General features: G+C 47.4%; 1 protein-coding gene across 3 annotated transcripts in view; it reads right to left on the bottom strand.

Moving 5' to 3' along the window:
• PIK3R3 (phosphoinositide-3-kinase regulatory subunit 3) overlaps positions 1-24,048 on the bottom strand; it is an 83,957-nt gene that overhangs the window by 20,438 nt on the left and 39,471 nt on the right. Inside the window, exon 1 of one of the 3 annotated variants that reach the window (XM_068141626.1) lies at positions 13,977-14,962. The exons of the other annotated variants lie outside the window; for them this stretch is intronic. Within the exon in view, the coding sequence (XP_067997727.1) occupies positions 13,977-14,082 (106 nt within the window). The 5' untranslated portion in view covers positions 14,083-14,962. Of the gene's footprint in view, positions 1-13,976; positions 14,963-24,048 lie in introns of those variants that run through there. 3 annotated transcript variants of the gene reach the window in all.

Raw genomic sequence — 24,048 nt, forward strand, 5'->3', positions numbered from 1 at the left:
AGAAAACCTATAGAAGTTATGATCTGCTCCAGAATCTTTTTGTAGGTTTTGAGTCATCAAGAAGCAAATGAAAGAGTGTGGAGAATTCTTAGAAAACTACACCAGCACTTATTTCACCGGGTCTTGCGAGTTAAGGCTTGGGCATATCAAAAACTTCAAGGTATTTTTCACTGTAAAAGTCTGTTTTACAATGGTAATAGAGGCTTTTCAGAAGAGTCTTTCAAGTATTCTCTAGAGTACTTGAATACTTCTCTAGCCCTCCTTGTAAGATTAAGTCTTGCTCCTTTATATACTGTGGAATTATGTAGCAGCTTTGTGAGGACTCACTCCAAGGGACTGGGCACAGAAAAGCAAGCTAACAAAAACCAGCAGGGTAAGGAAGGGGTGTTTGGTGTGCTGACACAGGGTGCTTGGTGTAATGTCTGGTGCTCTTACTACAGGTGAGATATTTCCCCTTCTTTCCCTTAATAGGTATCAGTTCTCACTATGGGGGGATGGGGAGGGTTGTCTGCAGAACTCCATTCTGCATGAGAAAATTGGAAGGAAATTCTTCCAGGGAGAAGAATAAGGCTTGGATCAGTTCCTGTAAAACCTGACTCATGGAAGCCAGCTCTTTTCACAATAGACTTTTGAAAAATGCTTTTTAATAGCTTGCACATTTTAAAAATACAAAAGTATTTGCAAGGGTGGATCCTGTTTCCAGAGAGCTATGGATCTAAGTCTTTACTTTTAATACTTTGAGCTCTTTGAGTCATAATAGATTTTCTCCTGTACTGAATACAGAACCAGGCCTGTGCTTCTGCTTTACCTAGCAGAATAACATGTCCACCCACTTCAGCATTTCTTGCCTGCCCTCTCAGCCTGATATGACTGTAGTCTGGACAAATGCAGAAGTGAGCACCCAGGTAGTATAAATCCCACAGTCCAGGAGCTGCGATGACACAAGGGAAGTAGTGGCCAGCAGGAGCAGGGAAGTCATTGTGCCCCTGTATTCTGCATTGGTTAGGCCGCACCTTGAGTCCTGTGTCCAGTTCTGGGCCCCTCAGTTTAAGAAGGACACTTGAACATGTCCAGAGAAGGGCAACAAGGCTGGGGAGAGGCCTTGAACACAAGCCCTATGAGGAGAGGAGGAGGGAGCTGGGGTTGCTTAGCCTGGAGAAGAGGAGGCTCAGGGGAGACCTCATTGCCCTCTACAACTACCTGAAGGGAGGTTGTAGCCAGGTGGGGGTTGGTCTCTTCTCCCAGGCAACCAGCACCAGAACAAAAGGACACAGTCTCAAGCTGCACCATGGGAGGTTTAGGCTCGAGGTGAGGAGACAGTTCTTCACCGAGAGAGTCATTGGTCATTGGAACGTGCTTCCTGGGGAGGTGGTGGAGTCACCATCCCTTGAGGTGCTCAAGAGGAGACTGGACGTGGCACTTGGTGCCATGGTCGTCATGAGGTCTGTGGTGACAGGTTGGACTCAATGATCCTTGAGGTCTCTTCCAACCTTAGCGATACTGTGATACTGTACTTTGTCTGCTGCCAACCACACAGCATCCACCCAACTGCTCTCAGAACACTGGCCCAGTGGGCTGCTAAAAGAGATGTTCTACAATAGTTTTCTCTAGTACCTAGATAGTACTAACCACCATGCTAAGAAAAATCTTCTGATGTTTCTATGAGAAGCTACAGAAAGCCTTCAAAAGTCTGAGGTTTTTAAAATGAAACAAACAAAACCCCACCAGTTTTATGCACTGTACTTGATGAACGTTAGCTAAAACTCTACAGTACAGTAAAATAAGGTTGGCTTGAAGTCAACAGAAATGCTTTCAAGAGCAGCCGTGTTTCTTTCCATGTCACTGGGTCCAATTCTGATCTAGCCAGAGGCACAATCTTACTTTATCTCAAAACAAGCTCTGATTAGAGTGAAAGATTCTGATGGTTTCTTGCCTGCTTTTTCCTGGGAGAGAAAAGAACATTGATCACAAGTGATTAACAGCACAATGGAGCTATCTGTTCTAATAAAGAACTCCTCTCTTAGCACCAGATACACGGGCATTCTTACCCTACAATGTCTCTAGGACAGCTTTACAGCACAGACCTTTCCAAAACCCAGAAGGCAACAGCTCGGCTGGACCCATCCATTCCCAAGATCAGGCTCAGCTCTGAGTGACCACCTGGCACAGCGCTGACAACAGACTGGCTCTCCCTCATGCACTAGTGAGCATCTCTGGTTTTTCTTCCTTTAGCAGCTCTAGTTCCTCTAGCTTCCCCGATCAGCCTCGCTTGAGCTAAATCCCAATCCGAGATCGGTGTCACTTAGGAAGGGAGGGGGAGGAAATAAAAAGGAGCTGGTGATGGAGCAGAGGCAGCGGCAGCCAATGCGGCCAGGCCCGCAATCGGATGTTCTGACGTCAGGGCCCGGAGGCTGCCGTGCGGCTCCAGCAGGTAGCTTCAGCCGAGCTGCTCCGCAGAGCTGCCGTGCAGGACCACAGAGCAGAGCCTATTGATCAGGCTTCGCCAAGGTAATTTTTCTAATCATTTCTTGACTGCCTACAACTGCTTTTTAAAATGGCTACTCAAGATTTAACTCACTTGATTCCCTGAAAGCCAAACCACCCCCCAAAAAAATCAAGAAAAGCTGGGCAGTGATGTTCAGCACTTATTCTTTACTTAAACTTAGGTCTTTTGTAGAAAATAGCAGGCTGTATGGATCCAGAATTTAACTTGCAAGTACACCATGACTTCCACGACATATGCACTCTTCCCAGTCAGATATGGAATCAGAAACTTCACAAGTTTCTATGTTCCAAGAGCCACCGAGCACTCTGTGAGGGTCTTCACCATCACTAATTCAGGAGAGGTGAAGGAAGAATCCCTTGGGTCTTCATCCCACACAGCACTCACTCCAGTAGCCAGTTTCTTCTGTCTGTAGTATTCACATACAAGATAAACCTGTCAGTTAAACTATGATGTGCAGTTTTAAGGCAGAGGCCACTTAGTCTAAGAATGGCTCCAGAATGTGTATCTTCTAGTATTTTCCAAGAGCTGCAGCTGAGGTACTTAAAAGCACAGTGGCTTTAAACCCAGTATTAACTCTACCTTATTGTTACAAATAATCACAGCTACCAACTACTCAAAGTCAATTTTAAGTCACTCAGCACTTCCATGATCTTGTTTGCTCCACTTCCTTCTGGTGCCCTCGATCTACACTCTCTCCACATTGTGAACAAGCGAAAAAAACCTCATCAGAAGACTTCCAAAATAGTTATCCAGCTTCAAAAAGCCTGACAGGCAGTAGATGCCCTACAAACTGTAATACAAAGCTCTAGAAAGTGTCATTACTATGGAAACCTAACCATGGATTGCCTGCATGTTAACTTTTTAATGACCTAGTCCTTACAGAGAGATTTCCCTTTGGAGGTATAGATGAGGACTTGGAACTAAAAGCACAGGCTGGTTTGTTGGTGGGGTTTTTGTTATTGATGTATTTTGAGTTTTAATTTTTTTAAATAGAAGAAAAAAAATCCCCTCAGTCTTTAACTACAACAACCCCATGCAGTGCTACAAGCTGGGGTCAGAGTAGCTGGAGAGCAGCCAGGCAGAAAGGGACCTGGGGGTACTGGTTGAGAGTAGGCTGAACATGAACCAGCAGAGAGCCCAGGTGGCCAAGAAGGCCAATGGCATCCTGGCCTGCATCAGGAATAGTGTGGCCAGCAGGAGCAGGGAAATCACTCTGCCCCTGTACTCAGCACTGGTTAGGCCACACCTTGAGCCTTGTGTCCAGTTCTGGGCCTCTCAGTTTAGGAAAGATGTTGAGTTGCTGGAAGGTGTCCAGAGAAGGGCAACAAAGCTGGGGAGAGGTTTGGAGCACAAGCCCTATGAGGAAAGGCTGAGGGAGCTGGGGTTGTTTAGCCTGGAGAAGAGGAGGCTCAGAGGAGACCTTATTGCTGTCTACAACTACCTGAAGGGAGGTTGTAGGCAGGTGGGGGTTGGTCTCTTCTTCCAGGCAACCAGCACCAGAACAAGAGGACACAGTCTCAAACTGCACCAGGAGAAGTTTAGGCTAGAGGTGAGGAGAAAGTTCTTCCCAGAAAGAGAGATTGGCCATTGGAATGTGCTGCCCAGGGAGGTGGTGGAGTCACCATCACTGGAGGTGTTTAGGAAGAGACTGGATGGGTGCTTGGTGCCATGGTTTAGTTGATTAGATGGTGTTGGGTTGGACACGATGATCTCAAAGGTCTTTTCCAGCCTCATTAATTGTATTCTATTCTACTCTCTACTGTGTTACCTTTAACACTTTCAAGGCAAAGCCTCAAAATGTTTCCCTCCCTTGACAGTGCTGTGCTTGTCATTGCTGCATAAGATTCCCTCAAGACATTGGAGAAAAAAAAGCATTATGTGCTTTTTGCAAATCATTTCAGGGGAGCTGTGTGCTACGTGTGTGAGGCAGAGCAATACAGCACCACACTTCTGCAGATTTTCCAGCTGACAAAGAGGAGGGTCATGTGCACCTGCTGACAGCAGCTCATTCCCCACCACTGGCAGGTAAGTTATCTTGGCAGCTCTGCATCTCAGCTCCTCAGTTCTCTTGCCAAGACCCCTCTTGCAAAGTACTGAGCGCCGATGCCCTTCGAAGCTGCCCTTCCTCAAAGGGCAGCTAGCATGCACCGAGAGCTCCTCAAGGGACGGAGAAGGAAGCTACTTGATCACATTATTGCTGGCCACAGAACCTCAGGCATGCTCATATTTTTGCTCTCCTCCCCCAAAGCAGGCAAGATGCCAAAGTGCAAAACATATTCAAAGAATTGAAGTCTTTCAATATCTCATTACAAAAAACAGCAGACAAGTTGGCAGCCAGCCAGGCAGGCTTCCAATGCAAACACTCCCATTATAGCTCTGCTTGTGTTTCTATGAACTTTCATAAAAACCAACACCTTTAAGACATGTTTCAGTTTTGATTAATTGGCTTTTTTTGATAAAGATCTATTTTGCTTGAAAACCCCTCAGCTATCCAGTCCTCTCCCACACCTCCCAATCACTGTTTCGCCTCCTACAGTCTGCCCGACTTCTGCTATACTGTTCCACATAAGCATCCACAGCTACTGCACAGGTTAAAAGATTATCTACTATGAGACACCTGCAGAACAATGAATGACAGCATGAAGATGGGGCTGGCTCAAATTCAGAGTTCTTCAGGGCATTTCAGGAGCACTTCACATGGCTTGTTACTTTACTGGCTGAGACAGAAACAGTGGAAGATACTCGTTAAATGAATGGCCCTGGAACCTTGGACTTCTGCACTACAAAGTAACACAGCATCTCCTTCATTTCAGCTTTTGCATGAAGCTTGCAAAGCCAAAACCCCTCATCTTCCCAATTATTCTCACTGTTCTATCAAAGCAATTTTCCTTTCAACCCAGACCATAGTGTGACAGCTGCAAAGCAACAGCAGCAGCAGAGGTACTCTCACCAAAAGGCCTGAAGTGACTGTCCCGAAGTTAACATGAGGAGAATAAAAGGGACAAGTGCTCTTTTACCTGCCAAGCATAATTAGCACACTATTAACAAGCTGACTATCAAAACAATAACAATCTTTTAGAACTTTTGCCATGTTTCATCACTCAGACTGTCACTATCCAGCATCCCATGATCAAGTCACTTCAGGAAGAAACAGTTTTATGCCCTAGCCAGCAAGACCCAGGATTCTACCAACTCTTTGGATGGAAATCTGCACCAGACATTTTATTGTGCATGAAAATCCAAGATGTTTGATAAGAATAACCATGCTGACAGTATTCAATGAAAGGTCTACAAGAGTAGAGTAAATGTAAACTATAAGGAGTAAGAAGATCGTCCTTTTCACTCATTAACTAAAGCAGGTCCTCATTTGCTTTCACAAAAGAAATACCACAGCAAGTTGTCCAACCCTCCACAGGTAGGGTCTTCAAAGAGCTATAAAAAAATAAATTACTGTGGTCAACACATGGAGATAGACTTTTGGATAAGAGTGAGGAAAAATATACTGTTAGCACAGTGATTGAGATCTAAGAACTTTCCACTGTGGAAGACGGGGAATGAAGTCAGGCCTATGTGATACACTAGACCAGGAGACCCACCAAAGCCAAACAAAAAGCAGTTTTGAACACAAACAGCCCGAGGCTGTTTTCCCCAGATGCTTCAAAGACTAACAACCCATCCAGACATCAGGTAGAAGCCTCACAGGAGAACCCAATCACAAAAATAATTGGCACTAATGAGAAGTTTGCTGCACAAAAGCTGGCTTGAAATAATACTAACACAGCTGTAAATAACACAGCATTTCATTTCAGCTGACCACTAGCTCAGAGCAGTATGCAACACTATTCCTCATACAGTACCTGCCCTTGTGCTTATGTCAAACTATTTTCTGTTTACCAAAGTAGAAACATTTCAACACTACCTAAAATGCTAACAGAGAGCCATCTAAGTGAAGATCGAAGGGTGCAGCTCAAATCAACACTCTAGAAGGATTTTGAAAGTTGAAAAGCACTCAGAGGAGAACTGCTGTACTTTGTGTCATGCATCTTTTCCAAGAAGCTTGGAGGAAGTTCCACCAAGGCAGAAGTCCTAACCCACGCAGTTCCACACAGTGCCCTGAGCAGAGTACGGATGACGTTGTCTAACCAGGTTCAGATTGCTCGGCCATTGCTCGTGCTGAGATCAAGGTATAGCAAAAGAAATGGATTCACTCTCCTCATTCAAGTGCACAGTGATGTCCAAAGTATATCATGAAATCCATTTCACAGCAGCAGTTTAGCTTCCTTCACTTTGCCAAAACTGACCCATGAGACTCTACTGTGCCTTTCAAAACAAAGGATCTTAAGCATTCATCTCATTGATCCAAACTTCTTTGTATCCTTCAAGAGACTACTTTTAGAGACAGGAGATGAATCAGAGTGAAGATGCCACAAACTTGGAAGACTTATAATTTGACACTTGGGAGCAAGTTCCTCAGAGGGCCTACCATCTAAACTCTTAGTATCCCCAGGATGACTACAGAGGGCAATGCAGTATGAGTACTGCCAACCTGGGAAATTTAATTGCAATTACAAACTCAGGCTGTAACAGACAGCAGAACTCATACACACAGCATGGCAACGAGATTCGCTCATCCATTTCACCTCTAAAACATATTCCTGGTGCAGTTGAAGTGTATGGCCTGCTGCCCACAAAGAAAAATACACCCACCAAACAGTGAGCTATGTGCCTTCATCACAGCAATTTTCAGTAGCTCCACTGCAGTAGCTTTGGTTTCAGAGTTTTTCAAGAGCAGGGATGCAGGGAAGGAAAGAATGCCTCCAGAAGCAAAGATGATCATCTGTAGCATCACAATTTAGGAATTGGAGAGCCTGAAACTTAGGATAAGGCTACAGAATGTAAGAACCCTGAGTAAGCCTCTGGGGATTATTATCTCCACAAGGAATAGGAAAGAAATTGATAGTAAGCAGTAGCTAATAGAAGGAAATGAAGAGTTGATGTTTGAAAGGCAAAAACTGAACTAAAGTACAGGAGTCCCAATGTGTCCTCAGCCCAAAACTCAAGTTATTCAGCAGTGAAAGAACAAACAAGATGAAGGGGACACAGGCTGACTCTTTTTGGTTTGTTCAAACCCCAAAACTTCTGTGTTGAGAAACCTGACATTTTCCAAGCCTTTCCTAAACAGCCATGCAGCAGCTTCAGGGATATCTGATATCAGATGAAGTAACATTCCTAAGAAGCATCATTAAAATAAGATTTTGCCAGTCCAGTCAGGCAAATGTTGGAAGCAGTCACAGGTTGAAGCAGTTAAAAGTATTTCATCTCCATTTTCAAAGAGCACTAGAAGTGAACTGTATGAATTCTTCTAAAATTCCCCTCTATGCAGCCACTTTTCTTCAGAAGAACTTAAGGTACTGGAATATATTAACTGAAACACTGCAAAATCTTTGTTGAGTAGAGGACACAGCAAAGATGAAGGTCAGTATCTTCTGAAGAGGTAGCATCCATTCACAGTGTTGGGGAGCCAGCACCAGCTCCTATACTTGTAGTTTAGATTTGTCAAGAAGTGGATTCTTGCTTACTTAGCTATTGTGCAGTTTTTGACCTGTCATAAGAAATGAGACAAAAAGCAGCAGAAGAAAGAAAAATCTGACTCATTTCCATAGGGGCATTTAGAACATGAGCAGAGACTGTTCTTTAAGCATTACTCAGCAACCTACTTTACAAAAAGGACTTTCCAAAAACCCAGCTAGAACACACCTCTTGCTTTAATGGGGCCAAGATTTACAGCAACCTGTTTCAACACAGTTAACAGCCTTTTTAACAATAATAAAGCCTAAGCTTTAAAACATACAGAATGCTGATAAAAGTGCTCTTTATGCTGCCATTTCCAGTGTTCTCTAGTACTCTGCCCAAAAAATGACTCATTAAACAACCAACATGAGATGATGTAAGGCACCCAACTGCTTTTAGTACTGGGCGCAGATGTGTATAACCAGCTATGCCTCTGTTTTCCCAAGCTGTAGAGCAAAGATAAGCCCAAATAGCTTCATTCTGTAATAAGATACCATGCAGGCAATGTCAGAGACAGAAGTGAACTCTGCTTCTTGAGAAACCAGTCTTTCCCAAAGGAAACTCCAAGAGGAGTCTTCTCCTTTTAAACAGCTGAGGTAGAAGGAACCAAGGTAGGGACTAAATCCGTTTTGGTACAGGCATCATGAAATGCATAAAACAGTTCAGAACAACAACTGCAAAAATAACATTTGCTGGTTTTGCCTTCAATTATGTGGTGAAGGGCTTGGTTTCTTCTCAGAATGGTCTCCCATGTTTTAGTTTGCATAAACCTACAGCTTTACAGAACTGAACAATTCCCTCCGGTAAGCCTTCCCTCCTCAACGAGGTCTACATTGTCTGAAAGCCTCATACACATAAATGCCCAGCTTTCAAAGCAGGTTCTCCCAACTCCAGCAAAGCATTGTTGCACTTTATACTAATGATGATTTTTTTGGGTGCTCATGTGTTTAATTGAAAGCTGATGAGTGATATTTGTTAACAGTTAGAGCCATCAAAAGGAAAACCAAACGCGAGGAATGCAAAAGCAAGCCTGAAAATGCAATCAAATAAGATTGTTACAGCAAGCACTAAGCTGAGGGGCAGCAGAGAAATCTAGGTGTAGCAAGAGCAGCACACAATCATTTCACATCACTAGCCTCACAGGAGCTGAGACTCCAAACCATTCTCCAGGGTATGCAGATACAAGTGACTGAGCCTTATTTACTCCCTGCTCCATCCAGAACCTGTCTGCAGAAGCTTCCCTTCTGTAACAAGGAAACACTCAACTCCCAATGTCTGCTTTGTTGTTGAAACCTGACTTTCAGCAAGACAAACTTGCAATGAAGATGGTGCCACAGCGCTCCTGTCTTGATTGCATGTATACATTAGTACAGCTGGAGTTTGGGGGCTTTTGTTTGCCTTTCTTTTCCTTTTTGTTTGTTACGGGTTTTTCATGTTTGTTTTAAGAGATGTGTAAGACCACAACCTTTCTTTGGTAAGCTTCTTGAGTCAGCTCAGATAAGCTGAAGGACATCACTGACAATACCATTAACATTTGCAACTGTTCACCCACTGGAAAACTACTCTGGCATAGACATGCAGCGTTCACCCACATCTGGCTACAGCACACCACAAACCCCAACTGAGAAGTCCCATTCAGTTTCCACTCTTGACCCTGATAACGATGCACCATGACTGGCACAAGTAAACATTGCCCTTGAGAGCAGAACCCTGTTTTCCAAATTGCAACTTGAGTATCACTCCTCTCAAACAAGGGCTGTCAAATTATATACTAGAAGAACACAAACTATAATGAACAAATACGCTTTCCCCCTCCAGTACCTGCCTCATTCATACAATGGCAGTGCAGCTTTTGCAAAGTAGATTAAATTAAGTAGCCTATAGACCACTGCTGCCCCTCTCCATTAGTAAAATAATTTCTAGCAATGGCACTGTTAAAGTCAGTCACAGCACATGTTGCAGGGAAGACAGCTGGGTCAAAGTATAAATGCAGCTGGTCTTACCCAGGCCTAAAAGGCTTAAAAAGGGTAGTTTGCATTTACCTTTAGGACAAACACCTATTCTGTTCATAGAATAGGTGTAGTGTAACTAGACAGAGCCCATGCTGCACTAGTAAATCTACTTCAAACTTGTGGTTTTCTTCATAACACACACATGAAACTAACCTCCAATTTGTAGTTGAGCCAAATATCTTGGCTGACATCTGTGTCTGAAATCCCAGTGGAACACTCTTACTGATTTTCATCCAACTGTGACAAAATGTATTCAGTGATTACACACTTTATCATCAACACAACTGATAATATATCCCAGATCTAGAGAGGAAAAGACATTACTTACTCCTGCTTACCAAAAGCTAGCGCATAGGCAGCCGTACTTCAGGTGCTCTGGTAACTTTTGCTGTTCAATTCAGCACCCTCTGTTCAAAAATTTAACTTAGGGCAGTAACAACTTTTTTTTTTTCAGACCTGCACAAAGGTCATCAAAACTAAATTCAATCCAGAAACCTGTTTCCTTGTCTTTTCAGACAGCACTACCCACAACAGGAACAAACATGCAAGTCAACCCCTGACAGCCAGCTTCCTAATGCCGGAACCAGCATATATGATGTGGCTCTAGCCATAACACCCTAAATTAATCCTCATTAGGATGTTTAGAAGCTACTACATTAGCTATAGGCAAAGGATGGCTCCAGTTTTGTCTTTAGGCACTGGAATTTATTTAGTTGCACCTAGATCCTACACTATGCCAATGTACACTTCATGATGCCAAAAGGCAGGCAAGCAGAAGGAAAGCACATTAGGTAAGAGGAATCTACCTGCTGGTTGTCACCACTGCTGCTCCTGTATTAGTTGCACACTGCTCTAAGGCATGCTGTTCAAGGCTGGCAGAGCTGAAGCCCTAGTTCTGCTGCTCTGTTTACGGAAACTGTCCCACTCCCACATTTGGGATGGACTAAAAGCTAGCAGAAAGCTAGCAATCCCTTGTTCTGCTTCTGGTGGAGTTGAAAAACTCCTGCGTGAGAGAGGCCATCAGCTTTTTTGGAACTTGAGCAAGTCTTCTGGCTGCAAGGCTCTAGGACCTGCTCTGAGCATCCATTTACACCTACAGCCCTCGACAGAAAACACAAGCACACTGATAAGCTGGTGCAGGTGCACTGAGGCCTGACAGAAGCTATGGCTGTGCTGCAGGCTGCCTGCCATGACAGGATTTTATTTCTGCATTATTATTGGGCAACGCTAAGGTGGGTATTGAGACAGCCTGCCAAGATAAATTAAAGGCCCACTGGCCCTTAACAAGAAACAGTATCCCTACCCTTGACTTGGAGGTTATGGGTGACACTGCACATTATGTTCACCTTGCTTTTGTCTTCTGCCTGAAGTTTAGACGCACTAAAATGTAATCGCGAGCAGTCATGCGTGATTTGAGACACTTGGCTCCCAGTATCAGTCGGTGCCCAGTCCTGCAGCATAAAGGCCGGCCAGGGATCTCTCCATGCAAGTTCTGCGAACAAAAGACTGCGCTGCCTCCTTTGGCAGCAGGGACACTCGCGTGTATTGTTAGCCCGTGTGCTGCTGAGAAAACATATTGCCACCATTCAGCTGCTCAGGAACTCCAGTCACTGTGTGGGGGAATGCTCTACTGAAAACCTTCACAAATTTTTGTTGGAAGCAGGCCAAGTGGAGTTCTGTTTGTTAGCGGGTGCAAACGCAGCGCCTGTATCCCAAGGCATGCTTAAGCCTTCCAAATAAATACCTCCACAGTCCCCTTAGGGATGACCTATCATTCCCAGATCAGAAAATGCTTTTCCTCCCCACCCCACCTCTGGACAAGAAAAAAAGCAGACCACCTCCATCAGCCTTTCCTCTCCTTCCCCCTGTGATTTAAAAGTTAGCATTCTGTGAAATCAGGACATGCACGTGGGGAATCATCCCATGCACCCCTTCCAGCTCTGGCCTCTCTAGTTTAAAAAGACAAAAGACAAAGTTACTGAACACTTCAGGGATCATCACACAACATTAAGTAATTTTGCTGACTGGTGTCTGGACCATGTAAAGCCTCAACCCCCGGCAAGAGGGCTTCGATTATGGAAATACAGGCATCCTTAGTGACAGAAACACTGTTTCTCAAATGTAAACTTCACAGGGCTCCACGGCCAAATTCCTGCAGAAATATTGGAGAGTTATTTTCTGACCAGGTCAATTAGGCCAGCTCCTGCTAGCAGCCTCCTCAAACTAAGCCATTCAAGGGTCTTTCTTTTTTATACTCAATGAAACCCCCCACACCAGCTGTTTTAAGTCATCTACAATGGAACTCCAGTTTTTAGTCACTTGATAGAAGCAAGCACAAATACTAACCTCATGAATAGTTAAACTCAAAAAAAAATATTTACAAGAAGGATACCCTTTGAAAGCTAGCAAAAGCAAGCAGATTTGACTGAACTTAGGCTTTCAGGAGTAGCATCTAAAAATAGGTAGTGTCAGCTCTGCAAGGATTTGATGAGTAGCGAGTGGCCAGCATCGTGCATCCTGAGAGATCTGTCCAATTTTTAAAGCATCAGAGTTACCAAGGGAAGTCCAAGCATAAGGTCCTGGAGATCCAAAAAAATCTCAAGATGATCACCTCCTCCTCTTTTAAAGTACTATATACAGAAAGAGAGGGGAAAAAAACCCCAACACCCACCAAACAAAACTCACTGCACTGAAACAAAGAGACTACACTACACTCGTGACAGACAAGCCATGATTCAAGCACAGACCGAGAAGCGCGTTTTGGAAGTCCTAACAGTACATGCTGCATTCAACTCAACACTCAAGCACTTATTTGCTATCAGTTTCTCTGCAGGCTGATTTTTGATGCATATTTTACTGTAACTTCTGGCTACACAGATCAGAGACCTGAGAACATAAAAGCCCGTCAATTACCACACTTGATCTTAGCTTGTTAGACTCTTATAGATATAGATACAGTTTCCCCAGCACCCATTTAAGCTTACTTTAATTTAGTACCAAAGGAGGGCTCAACCTCTTCTCCTTGCAAGCCTTCCTGCACTCTTCAGGCACAAAAGAAACTTTCTGTCCAATCTAAAAACTTCATGCAAGCGAGGGAAAAAACGTTTCCCTATTTTCAGCACTAGCGTTCCACGGGGGAAAAAGAAAAGTTGCATCAAGCCCTTTTGAACAACGTTATTAAGTGTTATCAAAGTAACAGTGTCTCCAGGGATGGAATCCAGCCTGTTCCCGAGTATTATACCCCCAGCACTGAAACTCAGCGACAACACACCTCATCTGTCAATGCTGGAAGAGAGCTCCAGAGAAAAGGGTCTTAGACTGTGAAAGCGATTAAACTGGAACTGAATGGATGTAGGTAAATCACAACCATCAAAGTGTTACAGGCACATAAAGGCACACAGGTGAAGAGGCTAATAAAAACGCTCCTCTAGAAATGAATACAGCCAAAATATACGGTTTTCAATAAAAGCTTAAAAAGAAGGAGACTTGTGAGAAGGGCAGCTAGAAACTCTCCTGCCTCCTTCCACCACCTGAAAGGCACCATAAATCGCAGTTATTTCCACACCCCCTCCCTCTATCCCCCCCACCCCAAAAGAAAAAGAAGAACCGCGCCCCCCCCAACCCCAACCCCACAGACAGTATTAAAATACTTTTGCCCAGGAGACAGCAGGTTCCAAGTCCCTGGAAAGTTTAAGTGAAGTTTAACAGCAGATTTTTTTTGTTACAGACCCCCACCCCCCCCTCCCAGTTTTCCCTCTGCAGATTTCTCCCTGGTTTTCCAAACGGGAAAAGTCTGCAAGGAAGAGAGAGAAGACGGGCACGGGGAAGGCGGCAGAATGAAAGGACAACCGACCCGCTGCCAGGGGGTGCGGGCTTCAGCTCCCTACCTGGAGGGTCCATCTCAATGTAAAATATCAGCTCAGTGGAATAGGGCATCATCACTTCCCTCCAGTCCGTGTCATCGCGGTCCATATCCCACACCGTGTTGTACATCGCGACAGTCAAGTCTCGGCAGGTTTATAAATAAGAGGTTGGCTTTCTCGGCTTTTAATGGAGAATGAAAAAAAAAGGAGGGGGGACGGGCGGGGGGGGGGAAAGGAGGGGTAGGCAAGAGGCGAGAAGAATCCACCTCGCTCTAAAATATCACTTCTGGGGGGGCAGGGGGGGAGGTGGGGCAAAAAAGAAGATTTAAAAAAAAAATCGAAAAATTAAAACTTAATTAGAAACCCCCTCTTTACACAAGCCGCCTCAGCAGCTGCCCTGCAGGCACCGAGATTGGTAGGTAGTTAGATATTTTATATAGCTATATAAATACATATATACGGAGCGCTTCTTTTTGTTTGAAAAGACACCTTTCCACAGAGAAGCCACTTTCCTCAATTCTCCCTAAAAAATCGCCATTTTCGGGGTTATTTCGCAAAACACCGGGCTGAAAGCAAAAGGAAAACCCCCAGACAAAAGGGGAAGGAGGGCGAGAAGAAACGGATAAAGAAAAAGGGGGGAAGAATTCGGGCTCTGGATGAATTCTTTCCGTCGGCGGAGGAGAAAGGAGAGGGCAGCGGGCAACAATAACGGCGGGCGCGGAGCCCACAGCGGGGCGGGCCCGCCGGCTCGGGCTCGGTTCAGCGTCGGGCGGGCAGCCCGCGGCGTCGTGGCCCGCGGCGCTCGGCTGGCGGTCCCGCGCGGCGCAGGCGGCAGCGGGCGGCTCTGTCAGGTCGCAGCCCCGGGCTCTCCGCAGCACGCCCGGCCCCGCTCGGTTTCATTTTAAGAGGCTCTGAGCGGCCCAACCGTCGCCAACCGCCTCTTGACGAGCACGTGGCCACGCCCCCAGCCGGCGCGGCGCGGGGGGGCCCTGGGGGGCGGGGCTTCGCGCCGGCTTTTTAACCCCTTCGAGGAGGACGGTGAAAGGGGAGGGGGCGGTATGAGCGGGCGCTTCCACCAGGCAGAGGAGAGGGGTGGGCAAAAAAAGAAAAGAAAAAAAAAAAAAAGAAAGAAGGGAAAACCGCTCCTCTTCACGCGGCGAGACACGCCCATAAAGAAAGCCGGGCACAAGCCCAGAATCTATTTCCTCACTTCTCTTTTTATCCGGCTCGCTTTCGCCACCGCGACCGCCTCCCTCGCTGACTCTTCCTAGCGAGACCCCCGTTCCGAGGGACGCGGGGGAGGTGGTAGGTCCCTCAGCTGGTCTGTCGCCAAGGGGCCGCTGCCGTGGAGCACACGCGGGGGGCGGGGGGAGTCGAGCCCAGTTGCCAGAGCTGCTGTCTTTGTCTGAGGGAGCAGCGAGCACCGCGATTGGCAGAGGTCTCCGGGCAGCCCACCCAATCAACCGGCAGCGAAGCCGGCCGGCTCGATGGCGATTGGCTGGGAGCCCCAGTTACTAAGTGGGACAAAGAAAGGCGAGCGCTGAGGCTCCGAGCGGGGACGGGGCGGAAGGGGGCGCCGGGCGCTCCTTGCCCTGCACACTGTCCGGGGCAGACCCCGGGCTGGGCTGTGTGACCCCCCGCTAAAGCTGGTTTCATGCTGTCCGTGTGGGAACATTGCCCACATCGACGGGGAACGGCACTTCCCGGGCCAGTGCCCGCAGCGCCGGGCCTAACTGCTACCCTCCGGCCTCGCTCTGGGGATGAGATCCAGGGCAGAGCGCCGGAGCTCGGGCCTTGTGCCGGCGTAACCGCTGTCCCCATTCCCTGCTGGGGCCTGGGCTGGTCGACCCCCCGTGGGCCACACCATTCCCCCGCCAGCTGCCTGCCCTGACAGAAACACGGGCTTCTCCCCTGCCTTACTTTTGCCATTCCCTGGCAGCTGCCTGCTGTGTATTCCACATAATAACCAGAACATTTTGGAGGGCATCGTAACCGTCCACTAACTAGAGTGTGACCCCAGGGAAACTAGAGTGTGACCCTGGGGAAACCCAGAGCTCTTTCTAGCAACATAACCAGGGGAAAGAAGCAGAGGAAAAGGCATCAAACCAGATGACAGCCTGTCACAAGCTTTGGGGTAAATCTGAGCTGCAAACATCCCTGAAACTCAACCTCAGCTTGCCAGCCAACCACATCCTGATGGCCAGACCCTGAGACCGCAGCCCACAAGCGCTGTTGGGAGGCAGAAATACAGCCAGCTCGGCAGCCAGCCTTGGTCTTAGCGTGGCAAAGCATCCTTAAGACAAGGCAAAATGACAGCGGTTGAGAAATTAAGGAAAAGTCCTTTTTGGAGACTTCCGACTGGTGTCACAGGCACAAAGACAGACAGGCACCTTGATCTGCTGCACAGATGTCAAGGAACGTTAGAAAACCCAGCACTGAAGTTGTCTGCTTTATTTGCACTTTAAAGCATGGAAGGGAAAGTTATGAATAATTTCTCCTGCTCTAGGACCAGGTAGAAAGCTCTTGGGAGCGCTCCTGTCTTAGGTGAGCCGGACGGTGACTGCGGCGCTAAGTGACTGAAAGGCTATGCCCATCTTAAAAGTCCGTGGGAAGGGCTGGGTACGGAGGATCCGTGGCAAGCGGTCGAGAGCAGTGCTGCTGCAGTAATAGAGCTCCTTGAGGGATGGACAGCTGCAGAGGAGCACAGGGCTTTGATTCAAATAACTCGCTGTAGATAAATTAATTTTACATCCCTGTCCACAAACTCCGATTAATCCCCGATAACCAGATACGACTCCTTTTCCTAATTTCTAAATTCAATTTCCTGAGCAGATACAACGTGCCAGCTCGAGCTTGCTCGAAGTGAAACGCCAGTCCTGAAGCATAGACACCCCCCCCCACAGTGAAATTTAAGTTGCTCCTCTGGGTACACAAATGATGGTGCGTGGGGCAGGGCTGCGGAGCGGTCCCACAGGGGTCAGGTGATGGGCGCAGGTGGAGATGTGGATGCCGCTCTGCACGCCCCGTGGTCCTGAGGAACAGGGCTGCCGACCCTACCACTGACCCCCAAACTTGGATTTGCAGCTCTGGTTGGGGGGGGGGGGGGGGAGGAAGGAGGCAGGGAGGGAGGCTTGGACTGAAATTCATTTTCCCCCTTCCTGCACCTCATTATAAGTTCCACCCACATAAGACCTAATTACTTGGCTTTTATGCTGGCAAAGTGGATTTCATCCTTGCTGTTTCCCATGGTGGTTGCCTTCATTTTCATGGCGGCACTGATGGTTACAGCTTATTGATGTTTTCACTTTAGTGATTTAAAGCAGAATACATTTTGTTATTAGCGCTGGTTTCTCTCATTGCTGCTTTAATCAAAGATGCAATTTAAGGCAAAAGGATTGTGTCTAATGGTAAACAGTAGGATAATGCCTTGAGAGAACAGAATATTAATGTGTTTTTATTTCTCAAAACCATGCTTATAACATAACCAGGATTATTTGGCTCCCAACATGCATGCATGGGGTGCTCCCTTTGCTACCACACCTCCTGCCTTGCGTTAGAGGGTGGCAAGGGAGGCACATCTACTGCCTTACACACTGCAAAATCCTCTCTGCCTGTGTGTCTCTCTGCCACGGGCGCAAAATCTAAGCATCCAGCATCATGGCGCTGCCCTTGCAGAACAGAAACCAAACCAGGAGCATACCGAGCACCCAGGGATGCTTGAGGTTTGGCTGAGCACTAGAGCACCCCAAATCAGGAAAAGCTACATTCAGGCACTGAAACAAAATAATGGAGACAATGGCAATGCTTCAGCAAGGGACACAATGCTTGAGAAAGGGTCCTGATGCCCCCTCCTAAGGCTGGAAGGCAAGACATGAGCACAGCATCTCCTGCCTGCCCGATGTCCCCACATCGATGGCCATGCATTCACTTGCTTTCATTTCCTTGGGTCTGACAATTTACATTTCAAGGCAAGATTAAATCATTGAAGTTTTGAGCACTTCCATGTGCTTCAGGAGAAGCCAAAAGGACCCAGGCTGGAACAGGCCGAACACAGAAAAGCCATTTGTGCCAAACTGCTTGGTTTCCTCTTTGCCGAGCCATGAGAATGTGATATCCGACAGCTGAATGTAGGCCACAACGGGCTTTTATAGTTGGAGGGGTGGAGGAGGGAGAGGGCCTGAATCCACAGTGCTGCCAGTCAAATACTCCAGAATAATGAGAGATTTTTGGGGCAGGCTGGAGACTCCTGGCCACTCCCGATTGTCACAAGCCTAGGCCCTGCTGGAGGGGAGTTTGTAGAAGGTAGAGCTGCGTTCACGTTGGAAGGGTGATCAATGCTACACAAAATTGCTAGCCTTGTGCTGCACCAGGATTTGTGGAGTATCTCTCATAATTGGTGGGCAGCTTCCCATGAGGGCTGCCACCTCTTGCAAGTAGCGGTATGAGAACAACCAGTTACAGCAGTTTGGTTTAGTTAACAGATTATTCCTGCCTGTTTCTCACCTCTTGGTGATGAGAAGACAAGGAAAGGCAGGAGTGTTGGTCTGCTTCTGCTCAGACACTGCTGCTGGGGTCTCAGCCCAACTCAGTGTGCTGCAAGCTAAACCTGGGGCTTGCTGGAAGGGGAAGAGGTGGTAGGAAAAGCAGATGTTCCTTCCTGAACAGTGCAGTGCTGGCAGCACGGGCATGGTGCAAGCACCATCTTCTCCTTGAATTGTACGATCTGAGCCCTGAAACTACCACAGAGACCAAAGCATTTGCCACCCCTGCATCCTCCTGCACCTTCACACGAGATGTAATGGGTGTTTTTAACAAGGACTGTGCTTCCTCCTCTCTGCTTTAGAGTAATTTTATGTCCTAATAGGCCGCAAAACAGTTGCCCTGCTCTGCCCTAGATGTGGCCACATTTCTGTGGTGAGGGAGAACTCTGGCAAGCGTGCTGGAGTTGGGTGTGCTTTGGTTTGAAAATTATACATTGCCTTCAAAACCTGTATTAAAGAATAATATGTGGTCTGCAGAAAAATTCCAGTGAAACACTTCAGTACTAGGAAGTGTCTCATTTACAGCTGCCAGAGCTGCTCATGCCCTCTTCCCTCCCGTGTCCACCCGACAAGGAAGGAGGCTGAAGTAAGGGCTTGTGGAGGTGAAGGTCTAGCACGAAGCATGCACAGAGTTGGGCTTGTGAGGAATCATACATTAGGCATTTCCTAACTTAAAAGCACTTGGCTTTCCATTGTAAACAACATTCTTTTAGCATAGGAAACCATATTTAACAGAATAAGATCTTTTACATGAATGTCTACAATGTAGGTTGTTGCAGCTGGACCTAAAAGTATTCCTCAGCAAGGCTTGGAACACAGCAGGGCTTGGCCCTTCCTCGCTGCCCCCAGAATCTCAGGAGTAATGGTCAGGGCTGGAAGCGGAGAGCTGCTGTCCTGCAAGGGGAGGGGAGGTGAACGGCGCTGTTGCAGCCGGGCAGCGTGTGCCACCCCCACGCTCTGCCCACCGGTGCCCGGGGGGGGGGACCTGTCTGCCCTGAAGGGTGCCCAGGGGCGGGCATGCGAGGGGGTAGGCGCGGGGAGGGGGGTGAGAGAAAGGACACGCCGCACCGAGCTGTGCTGAATTGCTGCTTTGGCAGACAGCACCGGGCCAGCTTTTCAGAAAGTTCACGTTCAGTTATTGTTTTGACAGGCTGCCAAAGTTTTCCTGAGGAATGCAGGCAGCAGAAGGGAAATGGCGATTTTCTGACTCTCTTTTTTTTTTTTTTTTTTATAACTCAGCCAAACCAGAATGGAATTTCATGGGAAAAACGAAAGGTACATCTCTAGCCTCCGGGCATCTGCGCTGCCAAATTTCAGAGGCTGACTGTGAACAATGGAGGTGGCAGCGCATCTCCGAAGCAGCGCACACTTGCACGCACTCACATGTGCTCACACACTCCACTCACACACACACACACACACACAGACACACACAGAGAGGATGCATCTTTGCTGACTGCCAGTGCTCCCCTCCCTGCACCCAGCGCCCCCAGAAGGCCGACGTTATTAACCCATGGCGCTTAACCCCTGAAGTATCTGTGGTGTAAAGCAGAAGACAAAGCCAGTGTGCAGCTGATGAAAAGTCTGTGACTTGGCCTTGGGAGGACACCTAATTCCTCTCCCACCCTGTTCCTAGTCCACAGCCAGCTGTGCATGCGTGGTGCTTCAGGGACCCCACAACCATGGGAGCGACCCCTTCTCCTCACACACTCCTCACGATGTGAGTCTCAGAGCTGCAGGGTATTTTTGCAGGTCTTCCTACCCCTAGGAAGGGCAGGAGGTTGCAAGCTCCTCTTCTCCTCCTCCTCCATGGAAGTGGCAAAGCAGCCGGTGAGCCAGGCTCTGGCGCTGCAGCACCCCAGGGTCTGTGGGGCTGTGGAACTGGGCTGGGGAGCTGCCAGTTACCTTCTGTTTTCCAGCACACTAATTTCTCTTGTCATCTTGCCAGTGACAAACAGAGAGAGTTAAACAGAGCAATCCATTAAAGAAGCAGCCTGACAGACCGATTGTTAAGGGTTTCAGCGATCCCCATTTACACTGGCTTGAAAAAAATGTTGCCTCAAGCAGCTCCAATTACAGAATTATCGGACCACACTCCAGTCCCTTTGTGCACTTCACATCTCTGTCATCGTTCCAGGCATCTCTCTATTTAGTTGCTTGGAAATGGTGAGCAAAATGGAAGGAGACTTGTAACAAGTTCAGTGAAATCAGAGTTTGGGGGGGGGTGTGGGGTAGGGGGGGGAGGAGGGAAAGAGAGAGAGAAAAAAGCCACCCTCAGCTGTAATGTCCTAACCCAGGACATTTTTGAATAGGAACTGGAAATATTCTTCACTTCCTCCATTCATTGCTTTAATGCATTGAAACAACTTGCTCTGATTTTTTTTCTCTCCCCCCCCCCCCGCCCCCCCGCCAAGGAATGTACAATAACCACTCTGGAAATTCCTCAGGTCTGATTTTTAAGAGGAACTGTAGAGCTTGGAGGAAAGAAATAATCCAAATACCTTCCTGCAATAACTCTTTTCTTTGTAATAACCATGGCAGTGCACATTCTGATCACAGCCAGCGATGCAAGCATCGGGAAGAGGAACTCAAAGGCACACCTAGGAAAAGGCAAGGTCTCAGCTCCGCTCTGCTGGCATCCCACCTGACGACCTTCGGGCTGAATTGTCAGGGCTCGTTTGAAGGTGGCACCATTTCTGGTAAGAGGGATGCTGGGAAAGCCCAGAGGTGTGCTTCCTTCTGCATATGCAAAGCTTGAACTCTGTAGATCAGTAATTATGATGAAACACCCCCCTACCCCCCAAAACCAACACGATATTTTTAATGCTCTAGGATGCAAAGCTGAAGGGTTCCCTAACCCTGATGCTTACCCACGGTGCAGCAGCTAGATGATGTGGATGTTTTGCCCTCAACAATACATGACCTTACCTATTTCTCTTCCAGCAAACTCTCCCATTCCTGTTTTTCTGAACACTTTTAGCATTATTCTAGTACTAGTATTCTTATATACCCACAATTGTTATCTCATAGGAAGAACCCCACATCCCTCCACCCCACACACCCTTTTTCTTGCAGCAGGGATGATCTAGTTTCACAAGGAAGATAAGGGAGCAAAGCCATCCCTACATGCTGCTGGGGAGAGGTGTAGATCAAGCATCAGTGCTAATGCATAGGTGAATGATGCCTTTGCTCTGACCCTAAACAGAAGGAAATTTCTTGTGGCTTAGTCCTCAGTCCTGCCATGGAACTCCCATGTCCTTGTCCCTTTCCGTGGGATATAGTGGAGCTGATCCATTGCTCTTTACAGAATCACAGAATCACCAAGGTTGGAAGAGACCTCAAAGATCACCAAGTCCAACCTATCACCACAGAGCTCATGACTAAACCATGGCACCAAGTGCCACTTCCAGTCCCCTCTTGAACACCTCCAGGGATGGTGACTCCACCACCTCCCTGGGCAGCACATTCCAACAGCTAACAACTCCCTCTGTGGAGACCTTTCTCCTCACCTTGATCCTAAACTTCCCCTGGTGCAGTTTGAGACTGTGTCCTCTTGTTCTGGTGCTGGTTGCCTGGGAGAAGAGACCAACTCCCTCCTGGCTACAACCACCCTTCAAGTAGTTGTAGAGAGCAATAAGGTCTCCCCTGAGCCTCCTCTTCTCCAGGCTAAACAATCCCAGCTCCCTCAGCCTCTCCTCATAGGGCTTGTGCTCAAGGCCTCTCACCAGCTTTCCTGCCATTCTCTGGACGCATTCAAGTGTCTCAATGTCCTTCTTAAACTGAGGGGCCCAGAACTGGACACAGTACTCAAGGTGTGGCCTAACCAGTGCAGAGTACAGGGGCACAATTTAGGTCGAGGGAACTTCACTGCAATGCATCTGTGCTTGGAGTTCTGCTTAGCCCCAGCAATGGTGACTTTCACCCAAGGCTTTGGGTGGAGATGGAAAGCGGGAGAAAAACAACCAAAGCAACCCAGGGAGCTCTCAGGGGTATTGAAAAGTCATCTTGTTTCTTATTAATCACTTAGGCCAAGAATTCAAACGTTGACAGTGTGCTGGCTGGGGCTGATTTCCTTGCAGTTATCCACATGCAACTCATGCCTTGGAAAATGACCCATTTACCATCATGCATTGTTGCTTAGCTACGCACGCTTTCCCTCTAAGTTTTTCCAAATGGAAACATGGCTCTGTTTGCTTTGGAGATCATTTTCCCTGGCTTTCTTTGCTTCACAGCAAATAAGTGCAGGAAGAAAAGCCTCAGAACTCTAAGCGAGGGAATCAAGCAAACAGCGCTGTGTAAGGTAAGCATTTCAAACCGGCACACGAATGGGATGCCTCCCTTGGCCAGCCAAGGCAGTGGGCAGGGAGGCCTTGAGCAAAGGCAATTTGCAGATCAGCTGCTTTAAGATTCTTTTCTTTTTTGTGTGTGTCCTTTGCATTAAGGTTCTTTGCCTGCTGAAGATTTCCAAACCTGAGGATGACATTCAGTTGACTAACACTGGGTTCCCAAGAGAAGAACACCAATTTCCTGGAGGACAGGTGGGACTTTAGTGCACTGAGGACTCACTCTGTGTCTCTGCTGCCATGCTTGCCTAGTGAAGTCCTAGGCACCCTCTAGAAGCAGGCAGAAAAACACCTCCCTCATCCCTGCAAACCACCACACTGCTTTGTACCACAAGATCAGACTTTATCACCATCAAACACTGAAGTTTCTGAGATTCACTAAGTCCTGTCTGTAGTCTAAGTGCATCTGTAGTGAATCTAGAGATTCACTAAGTCCTGCCCTGTTGGTGGACATGTGCTAACAGATCAGTCACTGCAGCATGAATTCAGCTTCCCAGCACACCAGGTAAATACTTTGGCCATCAGCTGCAGGCTTGAGCCCATCAATGCCTCTGCTGCACAGATGTCATCGAAATGAATGACAAATCCAGAGCATTTGGAAGGCATCAGCTTTAGTGTCCATGCACAGAGGGGCTGTGAAGCACCTGTGTGGCTGGTCTCCCACCTCTGGGGGGCATTGGCCTTGCTAAGCACATGTCTTAGGGCAGAGCTGTGCCAGTAGAATAGAATAGAATAGAATAGAATAGAATAGAATAGAATAGAATAGAATAGAATAGAATAGAATAGACCAGGTTGGAAGAGACCTTCAAGATCATCGTTGTCCAACCTATCATCCAACATCACCCAACCAACTAAACCATGCAACCAAGCACCCTGTCAGGTCTCCTCCTGAACATCTCCAGTGACGGTGACTCCACCACCTCCCCGGGCAGCCCATTCCAGGGGGCAATCACTCTCTCTGTCTAAAACTTCCTCCTGACCTCCAGCCTAAACCTCCCCTGGCGCAGCCTGAGACTGTGTCCTCTTGTTCTGGTACTGGCTGCCTGGGAGAAGAGACCAACCTCTGCCTGTCTACAACCTCCCTTCAGTACTTGCATCCAGGATTTCCAGATGTCTAGTAGTTCTTCTCTTCCTCAAGGATCAGACAGAACTCACATCTTCAGACTTTACTGAGGACAAAGCTTTTGGGTAAAAAGGCAGCCAGGTCTCTCT

Source organism: Melanerpes formicivorus, unplaced genomic scaffold (assembly GCF_026170545.1).
Source record: "Melanerpes formicivorus ecotype bairdi unplaced genomic scaffold, bMelFor1.0.p_v2 SCAF_7, whole genome shotgun sequence".
Taxonomy (NCBI): Eukaryota; Metazoa; Chordata; class Aves; order Piciformes; family Picidae; genus Melanerpes; species Melanerpes formicivorus.